General features: G+C 46.6%; 2 protein-coding genes across 6 annotated transcripts in view; both read left to right on the forward strand.

The window, feature by feature from the left end:
- PITPNA (phosphatidylinositol transfer protein alpha) overlaps window positions 1-8362 on the forward strand; it is a 29779-nt gene extending 21417 nt beyond the window's left edge. The window contains exons 8-12 of the mRNA XM_090026416.1: window positions 192-269; window positions 529-639; window positions 3490-3612; window positions 4335-4404; window positions 6645-8362. Coding sequence (XP_089882542.1) covers window positions 192-269; window positions 529-639; window positions 3490-3612; window positions 4335-4382 — 360 coding nt within the window. The 3' untranslated portion in view covers window positions 4383-4404; window positions 6645-8362. The remainder of the gene's footprint in view (window positions 1-191; window positions 270-528; window positions 640-3489; window positions 3613-4334; window positions 4405-6644) is intronic.
- A 140-nt stretch (window positions 8363-8502) lies between these two features.
- Window positions 8503-18879, forward strand: part of INPP5K (inositol polyphosphate-5-phosphatase K) — a 28907-nt gene continuing 18530 nt past the window's right edge. For all 5 annotated transcript variants that reach the window (XR_016439028.1, XR_016439029.1, XM_090026413.1 and 2 more), the window contains exons 1-5: window positions 8503-8702; window positions 10606-10713; window positions 11745-11853; window positions 14274-14390; window positions 16460-16635. Coding sequence is in view for 3 of the 5 variants with exons in the window: in XM_090026413.1 (XP_089882539.1) it covers window positions 8662-8702; window positions 10606-10713; window positions 11745-11853; window positions 14274-14390; window positions 16460-16635 (551 nt within the window). In the remaining 2 variants the exon portion in view is untranslated. The remainder of the gene's footprint in view (window positions 8703-10605; window positions 10714-11744; window positions 11854-14273; window positions 14391-16459; window positions 16636-18879) is intronic.

The following is an 18879-nucleotide window of genomic DNA, read 5'->3' on the forward strand; positions in this document are numbered from 1 at the left end:
GGGAAAAGGGAGGATGAATTAGGTTTTTAAAGTAGTCTTTGGCTATTTTTTTAATCCTTGTGAAAAGTGGTCCCAAGAAGGACTTTGAGGATGTTAACTGAGTACAGGAGCGTGAAGCACTGTGCAATGCTGAAATGCTGCTGCACTCTTCTGAAGTAATTGTGGTTAAGCTTTGTTTGTCTGTATGACAGGATTACAAACCAGAAGAAGATCCAGCAAAGTTTAAATCTGTCAAGACTGGACGTGGACCTCTAGGCACCAACTGGAAGGTGTGGATTTCATTATTTCTGTGCATGACATTTGCTATCATGACTGACAAATTGTTTGCTGGATTTAGAGGAATGAATGGGCTTGTGTTGTGTGGAGCACTGTCTGTACAAGTAATAGAGACACCCATACCTACGTCAGTAGAAGGGCTTATATACGTGCACTAGATGGGAGGGTTATTTTGTTCCGGGGGTCATGTCTTAAAGCTTACAAAGAATGTCTGACTCTAAGCAATCATTCAAACTGCTTGTATCTTTGCAGAAGGAGCTGGGGAAGCAGACAGACTGTCCCTATATGTGCGCTTACAAACTGGTAACAGTGAAATTCAAATGGTGGGGTCTGCAAAACAAAGTTGAGAACTTCATACAGAAGGTGAGTGTGCCAGCGGGTGGTTTCCAATCAGCATAAAGTGCCAGGGGATTCTAGTTGGTATAAGTAAAACAAACTCTGAGCAAAGTGATACCACACTGCTCCTTTCTCAGCTGGTTTTCATTGTTGAAAGGCAAATGCAGCTTTCTGATGTGGTGAGTAAGCTGAGGTGAAAACGGGGTGAAGGCAAGATGTTTCAGTTTTTCCATGTGGTAAATCTGTGAAGGTCACAGATTTCATAGACATTAGGGCTGGAAGGGACCCCGGACGATCATCGAGTCCAGCCCCCCGCCTGAAGGCAGGAAGTCGGCCTGGGTCGTAGGATCCTAGCAAGATAAGCATCCAATTTTTTCTTGAAGGTGTTCAATGTAGGTGCTTGAACCACCTCCAATGGCAGGCTGTTCCAGACCTTGGGGGCTCGGACAGTAAGGACATTCTTCCTTATGTCCAGCCTGAAATGGTCTTGCAGTAGTTTATAACTGTTTGACCTCGTCATCCCTTGGGGCGCTCTGGTGAACAAACGTTCCCCCAGGTCCTGGTGGGCACCCCCGATAAACTTATAGGTGGCCATCAGATCACCCCTGCACCTGCGCTTTTCCAGGCTAAAGAGCCCCATAGCTCTCAGCCTGTCAGCTCAAAACTTCTGGACTTGATTACACCATGTATCTCAAAGTAAAACTGAAGTAGTCCATGCTTCTGTGGTCCAGTCAAAATGGCTAATGCTATTAGCACAGTATCCATAGACATAATGTCACAGCCTCATGAATGAAGAATTGTGTTCAGGTCACCATATGAGCAGGCTTGCACTAGCAAGAGATGCATTTCTTTGGAATTTGAGACTCCAGGTGATTTGTACAAACTTTATCAGGTACCGGTCCTGGCTCCAAGAGCAGCTCAAGTTGTATAAGGAGAAGTTGGTTGCTTTTCAGTGCCCTCAGTACCCCAAACTGGGGACTGCAAGCACGTGACTCCACGGACCACACAAGGTGCTTGTACATGTGATTAAAATTGGCTTTTTAAAGCAGCTTAATTGCCCGTTTGCGCTGCTTTAATGGAGTCACTGTTTATACCTCCGGTGGCACATTTCATTTTAATTTCATCACTATGTACATGTGTGATGGCGTATTTTGCTTTAAATGACCTTGTTATGAAGCAAGGACAGTTTTGTTTGGTTTTTTTCCCTCCTAGAGCCTGCCTGACTGCCTCTCCCGCAGCCAGGGGCAAGTTGCTGGTGAGCCTTGAGCTGCAGGGGGGCCCGGTCCTTCCCTTTGTGGTGGTGGCACCCCCCCAGGCAGCATGTGCTGGCTAGCAGCCCACCTGGGTAGTCCTGGGGGGTGCCGTGCCATGGAGGAAAGGACTGGGGCCCCTGCTGCTTGGGGACTGCTCAGCCCTCTGTCAGCTTGCCACCTAACTATGGGAGAGGCAGGTAGGTGGTGGTGATTTGGGGGGGGCGGGGTTGAGACCCTCACTGCTCTTCCTTCCTTCCAGAGCCTGCTCACAGCTGTAGGGGGTGAGGGAGGTGAGCTGATTGTGGGGTGGGGGGGGGCTTGTCACTGATCTGACAAGTCCTTTAACTGAAACTGTGGGTTTTTAATCGACACAATTAAAAACCCACAGTTTCAATTTAGGGAGAAGTAAACCCTGTCACTTGTACAAGTAGCCATACACATTAATTCACATGAATGCCCTATCTTATCATACCATCCCCTTCATAAACCTTGCCAGAAGTGATTTGGATTCTGTGCTCTTTGCACTTTGGAATGGCCTTCCAAGCAAAACCCACTCTTCTGACTGGCAGCTAGATGTCTCCTTAAGTGTATCCATCAGTGGTTGTGGCTGGTTGGCTTCATGTTAATGTTGTTTTTCAGCTTCAAAAGCACTTCCCCTCTAGTGTTAATTCCAGACGCATGCTTTTATAAAGGGTGACAAAATCTCTTTTGTCAAACTAAGCAAGCCAAGCTCCTGTAATCTCCTTTTATGAGGAAAGGTCTGAATTCCCTTCACTTCCTTAGTGACCTTTCTTTGAACCTGTCCCCGTTTGAGGTTAATCTCTCCCCCCACCGCCCTGAACATTGACCAGGACTGCACCCAGTATTCTAGATGGAATCTGTCCACTGCCTTTCGAATGGTATTAGTAGCTCCTTTTCTCTGTGGACCGCATTCCACCTAACATACCTCCTCAATTATGTCACCCTTTTTCAGAGCTGTGTTCCACTGGCAACTTGTGGTCATGACGTGATTGACCAGTATACCAGGCTCCACTCTTTTCAGTCTCTAGTCGATGCCCTGCGTCTCTTCCCCAGTCCTGTAACCAAAGTTCTTGTTGTTGGCCTCTAAGTATCTGATTTTTTTGCCCCTCATACTGTTAAACTTAGTTCCATTTCTAATACCTACTCCCAAACCTGCTGTGTAGTCCACGTACTATGTTGGTAACACTCCAGTTTTCCAGAAACATTGGTTCAGAAGTCTCTTATTGCATACGCCTTAGCTACATACCCAGATTCCTTGGGTTCTTGCTGGACATTTTGAAAGCTCAAAACTTGCATCCCAATGTCCATACTTCCTGCGATGACAGTGGGATTTTATGGATTAAGAACAAGTAGCAGTAAATATGCCTGTGTCTTCTGGTGTCTGAAGTATGGCAACGCAGTCGATTCCCTTAATGGGTACGAGGAGTTGGAGGCTGCTCTTTGACCTAGCACAGTTTGTGATGCATGGCTCTTTGTGAAGAATGCATTTTAGCACATTAATGGGTTAGACCTAAACAACGTCATGCCAGGAGTAAATACCACTGCACTCTGTACAATTCTTACCCCTGAGCCATTATCTCTTTTGTTCCTTCTATCTTTGCAGCAAGAGAAGCGTCTTTTTACAAATTTCCATCGGCAGCTGTTCTGCTGGCTTGATAAGTGGGTTGATCTGACAATGGAGGACATTCGCAGAATGGAAGAGGAAACCAAGAGACAGCTGGATGAGGTCAGTGGAGAGGAGGACGGGTGTGACCTGCGAGACTATCTGAGGCTCAATCTCTGTTGTCAGGTCTAGGGTGAGGAGAGGGAAAGGCCGGCTTCTTGATGCTGCTTAGCATGCTTTCATGCTGCAGTCTGGGTGATCACATCTGCCTTACTTTCTCTAGGGTTTTCTCTTGTAATTGGCATGGACTTGTAATAGTAGACCAATAAATACATTGTCCCATGGATAATTTAGGAGATCCAAGGGACCTTTCATTGACTCCTTTAAAAACAAGGAGGATGTCTTACCTGATGCTTCTCGATCCACCGAATCCCATGAGCTATCAAAAAGAATTGGTCCTTCAAACAGTTCCTCAGCCCTGGGTATAACCAGCAAGGAGCAATGTGCTCCCTACTATGAGGAAGGTGTGCATGGGGCTGGAGTTCTCATTTGTCTTGTCATGAATGTTCCTTGCGATTCTTCTATTTTATAAATGTACTTGATTCTAGTACAATGTATGTTCTGCTGTTTTGATTGTGGATCCTAAAAGATGATGTGGCTTGGCTAAAACTAGTATCATGACATGCACAATGTGGACTGATAGACTTCAGCCTTTTTACAGTAGGACAGTTCACAGATACACGAGACCCTGTTTCTGAGGCAAATAACTCCTCTTTATAACTTATCTGATAAACTAACACCAGGATGTTGGATCAAATGGCTGAAGCTTCTGCTTTCTATTTCAGATGAGAGAAAAGGATCCTGTAAAAGGAATGTCAGCTGCAGATGACTAACGTGGCTTCCTCCTTGTGCACTGTACGTACCCAGCGAATCTGCCATGATTTTTTTTCTGGTTTTGTGTGCAAAAATGTTACAGGGAAATGCACAGAAGTCAGAAGTCTGTGGTGTTGCTTATTGCCTCTGATAATTAGGGACCTACCTAAATCGTGGCAAGGCAGGAGTTTTTGCAGCCTGCGTGCAGAGCCGATTTCACAGGCATTTTGCGACAGCCTTACCCCTAGATGCTGATTGGCAGAGAGGCCTGGGAGGGGGGAGGGATGAAGAGGCAGCCACCATCTTGACTGCTGGCTGCTCTTGGTGCCATCCCACCCCTCAGGGCTGATTGGTGGGGAGGCCCTGGCGGGGGATGAGGGGGCAGCTACTATCTTGTCTTCATGCCACCCTGCCAGCCAGTGTCTTCCCCTCCCAGCAGCCAGGGCCACTGGCTCCCTTGGAGCCAGTACTTTATTGTTAAGTTTTTTTTGTTGATTTCATGGGCAGTCCCAGATTTTGCCATTTCTGTGAAATCTGCGAAACTGCAAATTAAGTAGGTCCCTGTTGATAATTAATAGACTTCACTGTGAGTTAAAATCATTCCGAAACAAGAAAATAAATTCAAACGGTCTGAACACACACACATGTGCGTGCACACATTAAAGCATCATATCAGAACAGTAAATGGAAAAGTGCACTGGTACCTTATTTACATGTAAGGCACCTGTCCTTTTGGGTACTGTGCAGAGGCCCTTCTTGGCAATCTGAAATAATGAATGCGCTTGTCACAACATTGCCATTTTAGTTATTTGAGGGAGGGTTGCTAAAGAGCATGTCCAGCAGTGGTCATTACCAGTGGGGGAGTGCTAGGATATCTGAATAAAATGGGAGGTTGGGGGTATTTTTATTTCTTATTTTGCATTTCCTATGTGGAGGAAATGTGGAGACGGAGGGCACAGTTATCTCTTATCCGTAGATTAGCTGCATTTACATTTATTTATCTGGATGGCATTAGTTTTCCCACAGTCCTCTCTGTGCTCTGCAAGCACTGGAAGAAGCTGACTTTGGCTTAAAGGAAAAAAATAAAAATGGCTGGGGGTCAAAGAAGCATGCTATCTTAATCTTGCTTTCTGTTAATATTTAAAGAGTTGTGACCTAGGCAGTATGCTGTTTTATAGTTCTGATCCAGCCTGGCATGTACAACCCCAGGTGGCTTAAATTTTAAGTTTAAAACAACTAAAATGCTGGCCGTGTCTTACCTATGACCTCTTAACACTGTGACCCTAACTTCTTATCCAGCTGTGTACAGAGAACAAAGCTGGGTTCAGCCCAAAAGAACAAACTATTGCAGTTTACCAGACAGATTCAGCAAGAAAGGAAGTGAAGGACGGGCAAGCAGTGTTAATAGGACGCTAGAGATCACTCTTAAGTCCTCATTTTATTTGCTTTTACTAAATTTCTGGTTGCACTTTGTTGTGCAACCAGCAAACAAAACCCTGCAGTATAGGGCAGTGCCTTTTCATGTGGACAGGTCAGAAATTCAAAAAAGTCATTAACATTAGGAGAACTGGGTGATGCCACCCTCTTTCTAGCTACAGTTGGAGGCAGAGGGGAAACCAGGCATAGCCCTTGGCAAGGGTGTGATCCTAGCCCCTTGTGCTCCTGCTCCCCCAACTGGATTCTCTTCCATTCCCTTCCCTTGGCGTGCTCGCTGCTGGCTGGTCTGAGTCACTTGCCCAACCTTTGGGCTTCTGGATATTGTTTCAGTTTTCATCAGCAAACTTGATAGAGCTACTAGTTGAATTCATTACCTTCAAACTTCATTTACAGCACTGCTTGCTTACTCCCTTTTCTGATGGCACAGGCATAGGAAACGAGCCGGTGGCCTTCTAGGAATGCTGGGGTTGTTTGGGAGGCAGCAAATAAACATGTGCTATTTTAAAGGCAGGCAAGGTTCTTTGGATAAATCTGATATATTGTATCAGACCAACTATTTGAGCCTTTGCCTGCCTATGCCCTTAGACCAGCATGACTACAATGTATACCCCTGCTTTATAAAATAGTTTCCTTTGCCAGTCTTCACAGACAGGCTCTGGATTGGACTGGGTGCAAGGTTAGATCCGAGACATGTTGATGGGACAGGTGGAGTAGCCTGCAGGGCCACTTCCCCTGCCAAAAGTCAGTGTGGCTAAATGACTGTAATCTTTAGGACGGCATCTTAACTGGCACCTGTAATTTCAGACATGGTTTTAAAATTTGTTCCTGGTGTCTCTTTTTCCTAGTTTGCAAGACAGTCAGCAGGAAGGCCTGGGGATTCCACCCTCTTGACTGATGGACCATCTCTGGATCAAGCCTTTCTATATCCAATCGGCAGGCGATTTTAAATCTCCCATAGCTAATTCTAGATGCCCTTTAATATTGTGAGCAAATAGACTGTCTGGTACTAAGCACTCCAATGTTAGCACGTATGTGAAGGAGGTAGCTCCTTGGAGACGTGTGACTTAGAGATTGCTGTATTTACGACTCCTCCCTCCTTTTTTTCACTGTGTTCAGACCAATTTCCATGTGGCCCTGTTTGAGTTCCAAGTGACATTTTTAGCTGAAATAGTCTTGTGATGTGGTGATTTAGATCTTTTTTTGTTTGTTTGTTTGTTTTTTAAACTGGGATAAACTGCCACCTTTTCCTGCCCAGCCCTTCACCATTCTTTGAGTTTCCATTTGGAGAGGAGAATTGTCAGTATTTATTATCAAGTGCAAAGCCATCCCACAAAACGCTGGGCTCCCAGGGTAACGAATTTTACTGGCATAGCCTTCAAAAAGCAGTCAAGAATTGTCAGGTCTGGATCCTGGCCTGCTGTTAAGATACCACCATACATGGCCCTTGCGTAGCCCCACCTGGTCTCGCATAAACATGCATGACTTACAGGGACTGACCAGCAAGTATCCTTAGTGTGTGAATGTAGAGTCCCACAATCCATCGCTGTTGAGCTGTGGTCTAGCTGTGCGTGGTCTCCTCGGTGCTTGGAACCATGCTGCTGCTCTCTAGTTGTATATGAATCAGCCTTACAAAATTATTATGAAAATGTACTGGGCGAGTGTCGCACTCTTGGCCCACACTGTACAAAGACTGATCAGAATTTGTGAAATTGACACTACTTCATTTGTCCATAAATGCTCATTATTATTTTTTTTATGGACAAGACAGTATATTGCAAGGCTGGTATGTGTAGTAATCTCCATATTCAATCACGTTCAGGTGCCTGAGTCTGTGCTGCTGTTCTGCAATAACACTTCTGTTCATTCAACTTGACGTAAGGTTTGCTATTACTTATTTTGCTTTTTTATGCTGTAAAAAGGCAAGTTTGTAAGATCCAGGACTGACTCCACAAGACGCTTGCAATTTCTTGAGCTGGAAAGGACATTGCCGAGGGGTAGAAGATAGCTTCGTGTACTGAGCGGACTCTGAAATTTAGACTGTTGCTATCTTTGTGTTGATGATCTCAGCTTTAGACAATCAGACGAGCAGGACAGAATCACGTACGTCGTGCTTTATTAAATACACGAGGAAACAGGAGTAGGAGAAGCGAGGTGGAGGCCAGTGTTTTCCTTGTAGCGGGTCCTGCGCATTCAGATCCGCTCCCTTGCCATGGCGGGCTGCAGGCGCGTGAAGCGCGGACGCCGAGAGCAGCCAGGTCTCTCCCGAGCCGCGCTGGCTTTACGCCGTCCCTCCGGCCCCGGGGCCAGGCAGGCGGCTCTGACCCCCTGTGCCAGAGCCCGGAGGGGCGGGAGGCAGAGCGGCTTGTCGGGCAGTCCCTGGACAGGGGGCAGTTTATCCCTGACCTGTTTTTTTTTCTGTTCTAGTTTGTTCTTTTGCCTTACTGCTGTTCAAAGTGCAATAAGCTCTGACCGTGCCGGTAACGGGCCGCCCCCCGCGGTGATACCGGGGGGGTTGGGGGGGGCAAGCTCCCGAGGCAGAAGTAAAACCGAGTCGTTATCATCACGTGCTGTCCGTTCTTGACGTGCGCCTGTGGGCCCCACCCACTTCCCACGCTGGGTGGGGGAGGCAGCGCATGCGCGGGCCGGCCCGCGGCGTCGGCTAGTGCCGCCCGCCGGTTGGCGGAGGCCGCAGTGACGGCCGGGGGGCGGGGCGGGGCTCGGGCTTGTTTGTGTCACGTGAGCCGAGCGCCCTTCCGGCTGCCGCTGGCCAATGGCGGCGCTCGTCTCTGCGGGGGCGGGGCGCGGCGGCCGCTGAGGGGCGCGGGTAGCAGCTAGGGGCTGCAGTCGCCGTCGTGTCGCGGGATGGAGCCCGGAGCCCCGGCGCCGCCCGCCCGCGCGCTCAGGTGAGGTCCGCTGGGGTGGGGTAGGCCGGGCCGGGGAGAAGACTCGCTCCCTGGAGTCGAGCTGCGCCCCGCCGGGCAGCTCGGGCCTGCCACTGCCCGCGGTGCCGGCAATGCGGGGTCCTCAGCGACAGGGGCCCAGTCGCCCCCTCCTGGAGGCGGTGGCGGAGGAGAGTGGGTTGGAGGGGCGCGTCGGGCCGGGCCGCTGCACCGCGCAGCAGGACTCGCACGCACACCGGGTCCCGCAGCCCCGGGCTCGGCCCTCCTGCGCGGGTCTCCAACACGGGCCTCGGCTGACCCTGCCCAGCCCCAGCCCAAGGAACTTCGGCCAGGCTCGTCCCCACATCTGCGCTCCCCTGGCCTTTGCTGCAAGTACTTGCCCCAGGGCCCGGCCGCGGGGTGGGGATCCACCGGATCCAGGGTTTCCGTATTGGCTTACGTCTTCTTCCCCTTCAGGGTTTGAAACTCAGTTTTGGGGGGTTCATGGCTTTGCTGGCCTTGTGAATCCCCTCCAGCTGGGCTTCTGACCATGCAAGCAGTCTGTCTCTTTGGGAGTACGAAGGGCACTTGCCCGAGTGAACAGGCCGCAGATTGCTAGTACCAGCTGGCTGTGGAAGACCGAGTGGCTTCAGGGTAACTCGTGGCAAGGAAGAATGTTTCAGTGGGTCGGACCTTGGGCTGGGACTCAAGAGATTCAGTCTGAGTTTCCTGCTCTTCTGCATGCTTCCTTTGTGCTTTGGGCAAATCTTTGTGGACTGGTAGTGAAATTAGAATAAGAGACGATAGAAATATAAGCTTTTATGATCATGCATTCAAGATTCATTAGGTACTTAGGTATGTTAACACGGACAGTGTGAAAATTGAAAATAGGCGGAAATTAGTAGCACAGCATTTTAAAGGCCACTTGCAATGTTGTAATATCGGGGGAAAGCCCTTTGTCACAAAACTCAAGGGCAGAGCCAGCGTTTTAGACCCTAACTAAATATGTAACTGTTGGGGCATCTTGGAGACTGCTTATGAAGAACAGTTCAGGGCTGTGTGCCTTTTCCCTAACGTTGGACGGAGCCAAGTAGTGCATGTGCCTACAAATCGGAGATTACATTTCTGCTAGCCATGGGTAAAAGCATGTGATTTGAGCTTTAAGAGTATTTATTATTCAGTGATTCAAGCTTATGGATTTCACAGTATTACATCTCTGAGGAAGAAATGGTTCAGTTCATGAGGTGAGACGCAACTCAAGTCTGTGCAAAATGTTACCGTGGAACCAACTTCAGTGCTGCATTTCTTTTAGCCTTGTAACTGCACCTGCCCTTTTATCCAGGGTGCAGGGCTGAATTTCATGTGTGTTTTAAAAACCTGGTATGAAGGGCCCTGTTGCTATGTCCCTGAGGGTTGTTCTGTGCCTAGGATCTGAAGGGTAGTGTGGCTGGCACTTTGGATTATTTCTGTTGCTGTTTTGCTGGAGTGGCATCTTTGCGTAATGAAGATGCGCTTCAGAATTTGCCAGCCCTTTGCTTGTCTGATTTTTGAAAAGCCTGCACAACTTACACAACCGCTCTGCAAGTTTCAGCAGCACAGGGTTCAAGCAGCTGCTTACAGCCCTGGCAGCGACTGGCTTGGGTCCTGGCCTGGGTGGAGAACGTCAGCTCGGATGAAGAAGCTTACGAGGAAGTCTTTTGCAAGATAGATGAAGTTCTCCTGCCTTGAGGGAAAGCCTGAAGAAAGAGTTCAGGCTTCATTCTCTCAATGACCTTATGTTAAGCTACTAGTTAGCTTTTATGACCGTTTTAAATTTCTCATCTTGTTTTCCTGTAGATGGGAGCTTCGCAGTGGGATGTGGGATCCTGTTGTGTTTACATGTTCACACCTCAGTTTTTGTGTGGCCTCATTTTACTTTTTCTTGTAGATTGCACATAGTAACCTGGAATGTTGGCACAGCTTCCCCCCCTCCTGATGTCACTGACTTACTTCAGCTCAGTTCACAGGCCATGGACATGGATATGTATGTTATTGGGTAGGTATATATTAAAGGAAGTTCTAGAGAGGGTGCTTCAAGTTTACTGCCCATATATTGGGTTTTGGTGACTTGCTCAGAGCTTTTGAAGAGTTGCTATTACTGTGATGGCTGTTCAAAGGTGACTAAGCTCCCAACAGGTGTCTCGTAATATCACTAACTGCAAAGGCTAAAAGCTAAGGGCTGTGAATGGAGTTTGTGAATGTTGTGATGGCTGGCTGGATTGCTTGTGTCCTCAACTCTCTTCTTCCATCTTGTGACAGAACTGAGCCATGCTCTCTAAATACATACAACACATCCAAAATGATTCCCCATAGGAAAAGTGTCCAGTGAATGAGTATAGAATTGCTTAGGGCACAGAATAAATAGTGGAGAAGGTTTTCCAATAACCATAAAGAATCAGAGTACGTTTCTATTCTAGTCTAACACCGTCACAAAAGTGAGTGCTACAGGCCCTGATAAATGGCTTGCTTACTCAAAAAAAAAAACTTCAGGGTTTAAAAATGTCTACGTCACTGGCAGTTGTTAACCATTCTGCCCTGCACAGTTGATCAAAGAAACTGGGGGAGCGTGTGCTTGAGCAGAATCACCCTGCCTACTATGTTAGTTAAGATGTTTGTATCCTTAGGCTTGTATTACCCCAAGACTCTGCCAACAGAGAGGTGATCTACCCAAAGCATCCTTTACTCAAATCAGCCTTTTCTCCATCCTTTGGCTAAATTGCATTAGTGCTTCATCACATGTCACCTGTTGCACAGTAGCTTCTGTCCGTCTGGGTTAGCTTTAAGTTCTGACGCTGAGTGTTGTTAAGCCCCTGTGACTTTCCTATTTTGACACTACCTATATGGATGGGTTACATTGCTTCTCAGGTCAGATCAGAATGAAAGGCTAGTGTACCTGCTTTTGGAGAGGTTTACTTGGATGCCATGGTTCTAGCCTTCGCTTTTTGTCCCATTGTGGAGTTTTGAGGATTCTGTCGGAATCTAAGGCTAGGCTGAGCACAGGGTCTGAGTAAACCCCGGTGTCTTCAGTTTACAGGAGGTGAACTCGAAGATTGTGAATTTCCTTTCTGATATGGCATTTGATGATCCATGGAGCACTTTCTTCATGGATGTTCTTTCTCCTTTGGGTTATATCAAGGTAAGTACTTTGTTCAATAATTAGTCTAGCACAGGATAAATGTGTCCTTGACATCTTCACCCATTTTTCTTGGCTCAAAATGATTTCTGTAATAGGTGTGTGCATGCTTTGGCAGCTGGTATTCTGTGCAAAGACTATTGGCGTCTACAGAAATGCACTCAAGTCCCGCTGAGGCAATTCTCTGTTGGGCTCATGTCCTACTCACTTGTTTTTACAGGCATTTGGAGATATTTGTCCCTGATTTTTGGCAGCCTTGGTTTTAGCAACAAGAATTGCATGTGTGGGCTTTCATTTCTCATTCTGAATGGGGGCTTGTTAACATTTTGTAGTGGACGTGCCAGTAAATTCTCTCCTGAAGCTATTTGTGTGGTTGCCACCACCATAGAGCCAGCGCTGTAGAACCATGCAGCCAGGATCTCCATTGGCATTGCTTGTGTTTTAATGAGTTTAAATTCCCAAGGAATAGAGAAATTAATTTTAGCTCAACTTTTAGTTAAATCCACCCATGTGCAACATATCACTTGAGGCCACAATGGGTATAGCTTTCTTCTTTGGTTTTAGAAAATGTTTTGCTCTGTGCATCCTCTTGGAACTGTAATGTAGTTTCTGCTAATGTAATCTACTGGAGCACCTTGTTTCATTACAATTATTTTAATCAATGACTGTGATTTCCATGGTGCTTGATTAAGCTATTTTGTACCTGTAATACGAGTGGAAATACCCTGCCTTTGAAGTGGGGGGGGGCGGAAAATGTAATGAGTGTTTAGTTAATTTGTGAAAAGGTTTTGCTGATGGTGAGGAAGGGTCTGGAATTTCATAAAGACAGCTTGGGTGACACAACTGCTAATTTAGCAAAAAAGATGGTGTTAAGCATCTAATTTAGACAGTTTTACAGAAGAATGAAGCTTCTTTTCAGTCCTGAATGAGGAGTGTAAGAGACGCTGTATTCCAAGGATGTAGTACGTCTTAAGTACAGGTGAGAGCAGTGTTTCTGATAATCGAACACAACGTGGTCACAAAGTAAAACTAGATGTTTGAAAATCTGATGCAGTTGATGTTAATTTCTGTATGTTACCAAATTTTTCATGAACCGTCTGTCTCCAGAGAAGATCAGCACCATGTTTTGGGACAGCAGAATGAAGGCAAAAACTGGCTTTTTCCAGATCTCATAGAGCAGAGTCTGCTCTTCAGCATTACTCACTCTCCTTGTAAACTCTGCAGCTCGAGCTTTAACTCCTTCACAGCTTGTGATGTGGGAATGAATCTAGAATTCAGTGCTGCATGACTGCAAATTGCTTCTCATTTACCAACCACACAGTCTAGCACCTACTAAAAGATCTAATCAGACTGTTTGGTGATATAGTGGTTCAGTTACCACTCTTCACTTCAGCCCAAGGTGAAAGTAATCTGTACTAGAGAAATCTTGTTATCTGCAAGTTCTTGATAGAATGGGGAGTAGCACTAAACTGCGAGTCCTTGGGCTCAATTTTGTGTCTTATGTCATTAAGATAGCTATGTATTTTGACCGAGCTGAAATCCATAATTTCCTAACTAGATTTCTGTCTAGACATTTATTTCTGGCAATAATTGGATGGTTGCATGGCTGGAAACTATAGGCTAATGAGACAGTAACAGATTAAAAGCTGGTCTTCGGAAGCTGTCATATTTTTCATATCATTCATATTTTGAGGCCAGGTCGTATATGGAAAATAAATGTATATTAGAAAGACTGGGGTGGGGATACTGGGGTATTCAGTAACATGAAACACTTTGTTAGCTTCACCAGAGTCGGACAATTCAGGACAGAGTCCTTGAATCTTCGAATTACAAGCTACTTGGTGCAAATATGTTCTGAAGTCGCTGACAATACTTGCTGCTCAATCTGATGCACCCTACTGGGCCATGCCTTTTAGAGAGTGGGTGCTGAGTCATTTCTAAAATGCTCCAGTCATCAGTTCTGTGCTGTTTATTGTAACAGAAATGTTTATTAAATAGTTGTACCTTCTCAGGTTCTGAAAACTAATCCTCAGTTGTTGAAATGTTCCACTTTCCTCCAAGTTCTTCAGTATCATTATGCATTTTCAGGGAAAAATATCCACAATCCATGAAAAGCTCAAAAATTTAAGGGCAGCATACTATTGACTTCAACTGCAGCGTTAGTAATGACGAACACAGTGCTGATCAATTTCATACTGCATAAAAGCAATCTGTTTTTAACATGCAAGTGCTGTTGGCCATTGGGGCAGCAAGTACTTCTGGTTCTTTCTCACAGGTCAAACTTGCCATAGACAATACAGGGGATGAAGTATATATCATTCTTTGGGTAAAGCTTTCCGTGGAAGAAAGTTTAAGTAGTCATGGAATTCACAGGTACCTCTAGAACTGATCGTGGCTCTCCTTTTTTTTTTTGTCTTTTGCAGCTCTCCGCCATTCGCATGCAGGGATTACTCCTTCTGGTCTTTGTGAAGCATGCTCATGTCCCCTTTATACGGGACATTCACACTCATTATACTCGCACGGGCCTCTATGGATATTGGGTAAAGAATATCTGAGAGCTGGCTGCACTGGGTACTGGGCGATTACTAGGGATCCTGGCTTTCTCTGTTTAACCCCTGCCCTCCTCCTCCCCCTCCCCTCCCCCCCCCCCAATTCTCTGATAACACTCCCCCCCGTCTGCATTTTTCGGCAATTAAAATCAAACACCATTGGATATATAGTATTAGTTGAACACCATGTTTTAATGATATATTTATGATTCTAAAGCAGTTTGGAAGCCTGCCAGTGCCTCAGTCGTTAAAATAAATTCTAAATACCTCTATATTTAGAGGGCCGCACCCAGAGGGTGGTAGTGGATGGGTCCTTCTCAACCTGGAAGGACGTGGGCAGTGGGGTCCCCCAGGGCTTGGTCCTTGGGCCCGCACTGTTCAACATCTTCATCAGTGACTTGGACGAGGGGGTAAAAAGCCCCCTGTTCAAATTTGCTGATCACACTAAGATGTGGGCACGCTAAAAGGGAGGAATAGGCTGCAATTGGACCTGGACAGGTTACAGGGGTGGGCGGACGAGAATAGGATGGGATTCAACACTGACAAGTGCAAGGTGCTGCACCTGGGGAGGAACAACCGGCACCATACCTACAGGTTGGGGAACTCCCCTCTTGTCAGCACGGAGGCAGAAAAGGATCTTGGAGTCGTCATTGACTCCAAGATGAACATGGGCCGGCAGTGTGGGGAGGCAGTCGGGAAGGCCAACCGTACCTTGTCAAGCATCCACAGATGCATCTCGAGCAGGTCCAGGGAGGTGATCCTCCCCCTCTATGCAGCACTGGTCAGGCCGCAGCTGAAGTACTGCGTCCAGTTCTGGGCGGCTCACTTCAAGAGGGACGTGGACAGCATGGAGAGGGTCCAGAGGAGGCCACTCGCACGATCAGGGGACAGCAGGACGGGCCCTATGAGGAGAGGCTGCGGGACCTGAACCTGTTCAGCCTTCATAAGAGAAGGCTGAGGGGGGATGTAGTGGCCTGTTACAAACTAGTCAGGGGGGATCAGCAGGCATTGGGGGAGTCCCTGTTCCCCCGAGCACTGCCAGGAGTGACCAGGAATAATGGTCACAAGCTGGCGGAGGGTAGATTTAGGCTGGATATCAGGCGGCACTAGTTCATCGTCAAGGCGGCTAGGATCCAGAACCAACTTCCAATAGAAGTGGTGCTGGCTCCTACCCTGGGGGTCTTTAAGAGGAAGCTAGGTGAACACCTTGCTGGGGTCGTTTGACCCCAGTACTCTTTCCTGCCATGGCAGGGGTCGGACTAGATGATCTACTCGGGTCCCTTCCGACCCTAGAAACTATGAAACTATATTTTGGCATTTTGTTCTTGATTTTTTTATCATGGAAAATCAGAGTTCGCCCTGCCCCCTTCGCTCACCAGGACACGGTCCAGGTGTGGCTGTCCTCTCCTTCCGCTACTTTGTGGTGCTGAGTAACCCTGATATGCCGGTGTCCTGCCCCTGCTGTTGCCTCTCGCTCTCAAGCCACAGCCTCCCCAGATATGTTGCAGGCCCGCCCCCCGCTAGCTGCCTGTGCCTCTGACCTGGGTCCTGCCCCGCTGGGCAGCACCCCCAACCCTAGCCGCCAACCTTGCCCCACTCCCTCACCATGGCTGCCGCTGCCTCAGTCTATGCCCTCCACACTCCCTGCCGACTTACCTGTGGGAGCTTTCCCCGCAGATTCCTGCATTTTTCTCTCTTAAAGGGGAAAACCTGCATTTATCTGCAGCAAACAGAAAACCTGGATACCTGCAGCTTACGTGATGAGGGCTTCTGAGGGATGTATTGGAGAGGGCTGTGCTTTTATTTGGCAGTGAATGTGCTGGTGATAATTAAGGCCAGCAGGGACCGGTATGATTACCCACCATGACCTTTTAGAATTTCACCAGTTTACTGACTGAGACTTCTGACTATAACTTGAATGCTGCCTCTAATTTAAAAACAACTGAAACTGTTGCTTCAATAAAAAAATAAAGAGTTTGAAATGTCATAGTTTGTAGTAATGGATGTATCTGCACTTCGTGATAATATCTTCAAAGAGCACTGTTCCTTTTCCATGTCAGGGGAACAAAGGAGGAGTCACAATTCGCCTTTCTCTTTATGGCCATACGATCTGCTTCATAAACTGCCATTTGCCAGCTCACATAGAGAATACAGATCAGCGACTGGATAACTGTGAGAAAATTCTGGAAATGCAGCAGTTTGAAGGAGAGAATGTACCAGGTGTCTTAGATCATGAGTGAGTGTGGTTTTATTTCTGAGTTACTTCTGAGATAATGGTATTTGTCATTGTCTTATTTCCTTGATGCGAAGGTAGAATTCTGTCTAGGGAATTTTAAGTCTCTTCAACGGATGTATTTCCTGAACCCTATGTGACAGGGCTGGAAAAGATCTTTTAGAACAGGGGTGGACAACCGTTTGTAAACTCAGGCTGCGGCTTGCACCCAGCAGGTGCCACAAACTCCCCTTCCCCTCTGGCTGCTCCAGCCACAGTGAGCAGAGGCTGCAGCAAGAAAAAGCAGCCCTTCACCTGGGCTGGAGCATCAGGAAGCTGGCTGGAGCATCAGGAAGCCATAGGTGTGCCCTTAGCAAAAAAAAAATACAGACTGGATTTGACCTGTGTGAGCAGCCTGCAGGCAACAGGTTGCTGACCCCTGTTTGTAGGGCAGGGTTGTCCTTGCCACCAGTCCTGTTGTATTGCATTGGGTAAATGAATGTGAAGTCCTTTACAAGCTCAAAAAACACGCACGTACTGAGAGGTTCCTTCAGTTCAGTGACAGATGGTTTTTGTTTTTAAGATGAATGTCTTTGCATTGTATTTGTGCAGTTTATTCTGCCATGTGGATTTGTTAGACTGTTAAGCGATAAAACATCGTCATCCTTGGTGTCTTGTCACATTATTTTGTTACCCTTAGAATTGTACCTTCACTCTGACTTTTAACTTAAATATGCCATCAGTTGGTTGAGGTGGTTAATCTAAGTTGTTATGCTTTAATTTTACAGGAACTGTGTAAAATGGTTTAAAGAACAGATATAGAAGTAATGGCCTGGAGCTGGAATGGAATCTTGTGTTGGAGCCGGCAGTTGCTCATAGTATTGTAGTTAAGGCTGAAACAAGCTTTCATCGTGAGAGGAATTCTTTAAAAAAGATACATGTATACGTCATAAATTCCAGAATCAATCTGGGGCAAAACTTTTACAACTATTTGAATTTTTGATGGTGGTTTGATGGAAATTAGACTAATGTATATAAAGCAGTAGAATTCAGTTTGGAAACGTTGCAGTATTTTCCTTCCTTTTTTCCTTTATTCCTTTTGTAAGAAATCTAAAACAATGTGAGATCTGCATATTGCTTCTCATGTCCTGGGAAACGTTAAGCAGGAAATATTTGTGACAATGTTTTATTGTCAGTTTTTCTCCATAGCTGAAAAGGAATAAACTTGTCATGTTCAGCTGTGGCAACAATACGCATCTGTTCAATGAAACCTTTTTTAGAGAGACTTTCTTGCCAGGTAAACTGTGCTGGGGAGATGCTATAGAAAAACCCCTCTCTTCTCTAATGATGGCAGCTTGTTTTCATGTGCTTGCACCAGCTTTTTTATTGACCAAGGCCATGAACTTCAACTCTGTATAGTAGTCAAGCACAGGCTTCCATCCCATTCCACAAATAAGTAACAGAGAGATTAAACAAGATTACATCTACTTTGGTAATCCTGACAGGATGCATGATTTTGAGATCAGGGATCAGATCCTAATCGCACTGTTACTGCTTGCCGGTGCAATGGGAGCCTGGAATCATGAGCACCACAAGGTGAAAGCCAAGTTGTTGGTGAACCAATGTAGTCTAGGGACTGGGACTGACAAGCAGCTGATTGTCAGCTCCACCCCCGGGACCAGACTGGAGCTTCCAGCCAGCTGTAGTGTAGTCCCCAGGGCTGGGACCTGCAGCCAAGCTGATTGTTGGTCCCAGCTCTTAAGCTGGCGGGAGACTGGTATAGTCCTGGGGTTGGGAAAGCTGTCAGCCAAGCCCCGTCACGCAGCCAGCATCAGGCTGTGTGATGGGGGACCCTGCCATATGTTCAGTTTAAGGTACGATGGAAAGCAAATGCAAAATTTATTAAACTTTTTGTGGTATAATTTTGTGGCTGGTTTTGTGGTACCGTTAATTTCCTGGGTTTATGGCTGGGTTACTATTCAAGCTGTCGTTTAACGGGTTAATCGTATCTTAAGTGTAACATCTGGTAGAGGCCACAGCATTCCCGGTACTGGGGTGAAACCTAGGACTGCTGATCTCCGATACGCAATATTTGTCTAGCAAACGATTGTGTAACCTACATGGGAACGCATCTTAAGTGATTCTTAAGGTGGCTGAAGTAAAGGAGACTGTCCAGTACTCATTGCTCAAGTGATAGTCCTGAAGTTCCAGGATTCAAACTCATTTTGACCCATGGGAGGGAAGGTTACAGTTGAAGGCATCAGACTT

This window comes from Crocodylus siamensis, chromosome 13 (assembly GCF_052110815.1).
Source record: "Crocodylus siamensis isolate JL-2025a chromosome 13, ASM5211081v1, whole genome shotgun sequence".
Classification (NCBI taxonomy): Eukaryota; Metazoa; Chordata; order Crocodylia; family Crocodylidae; genus Crocodylus; species Crocodylus siamensis.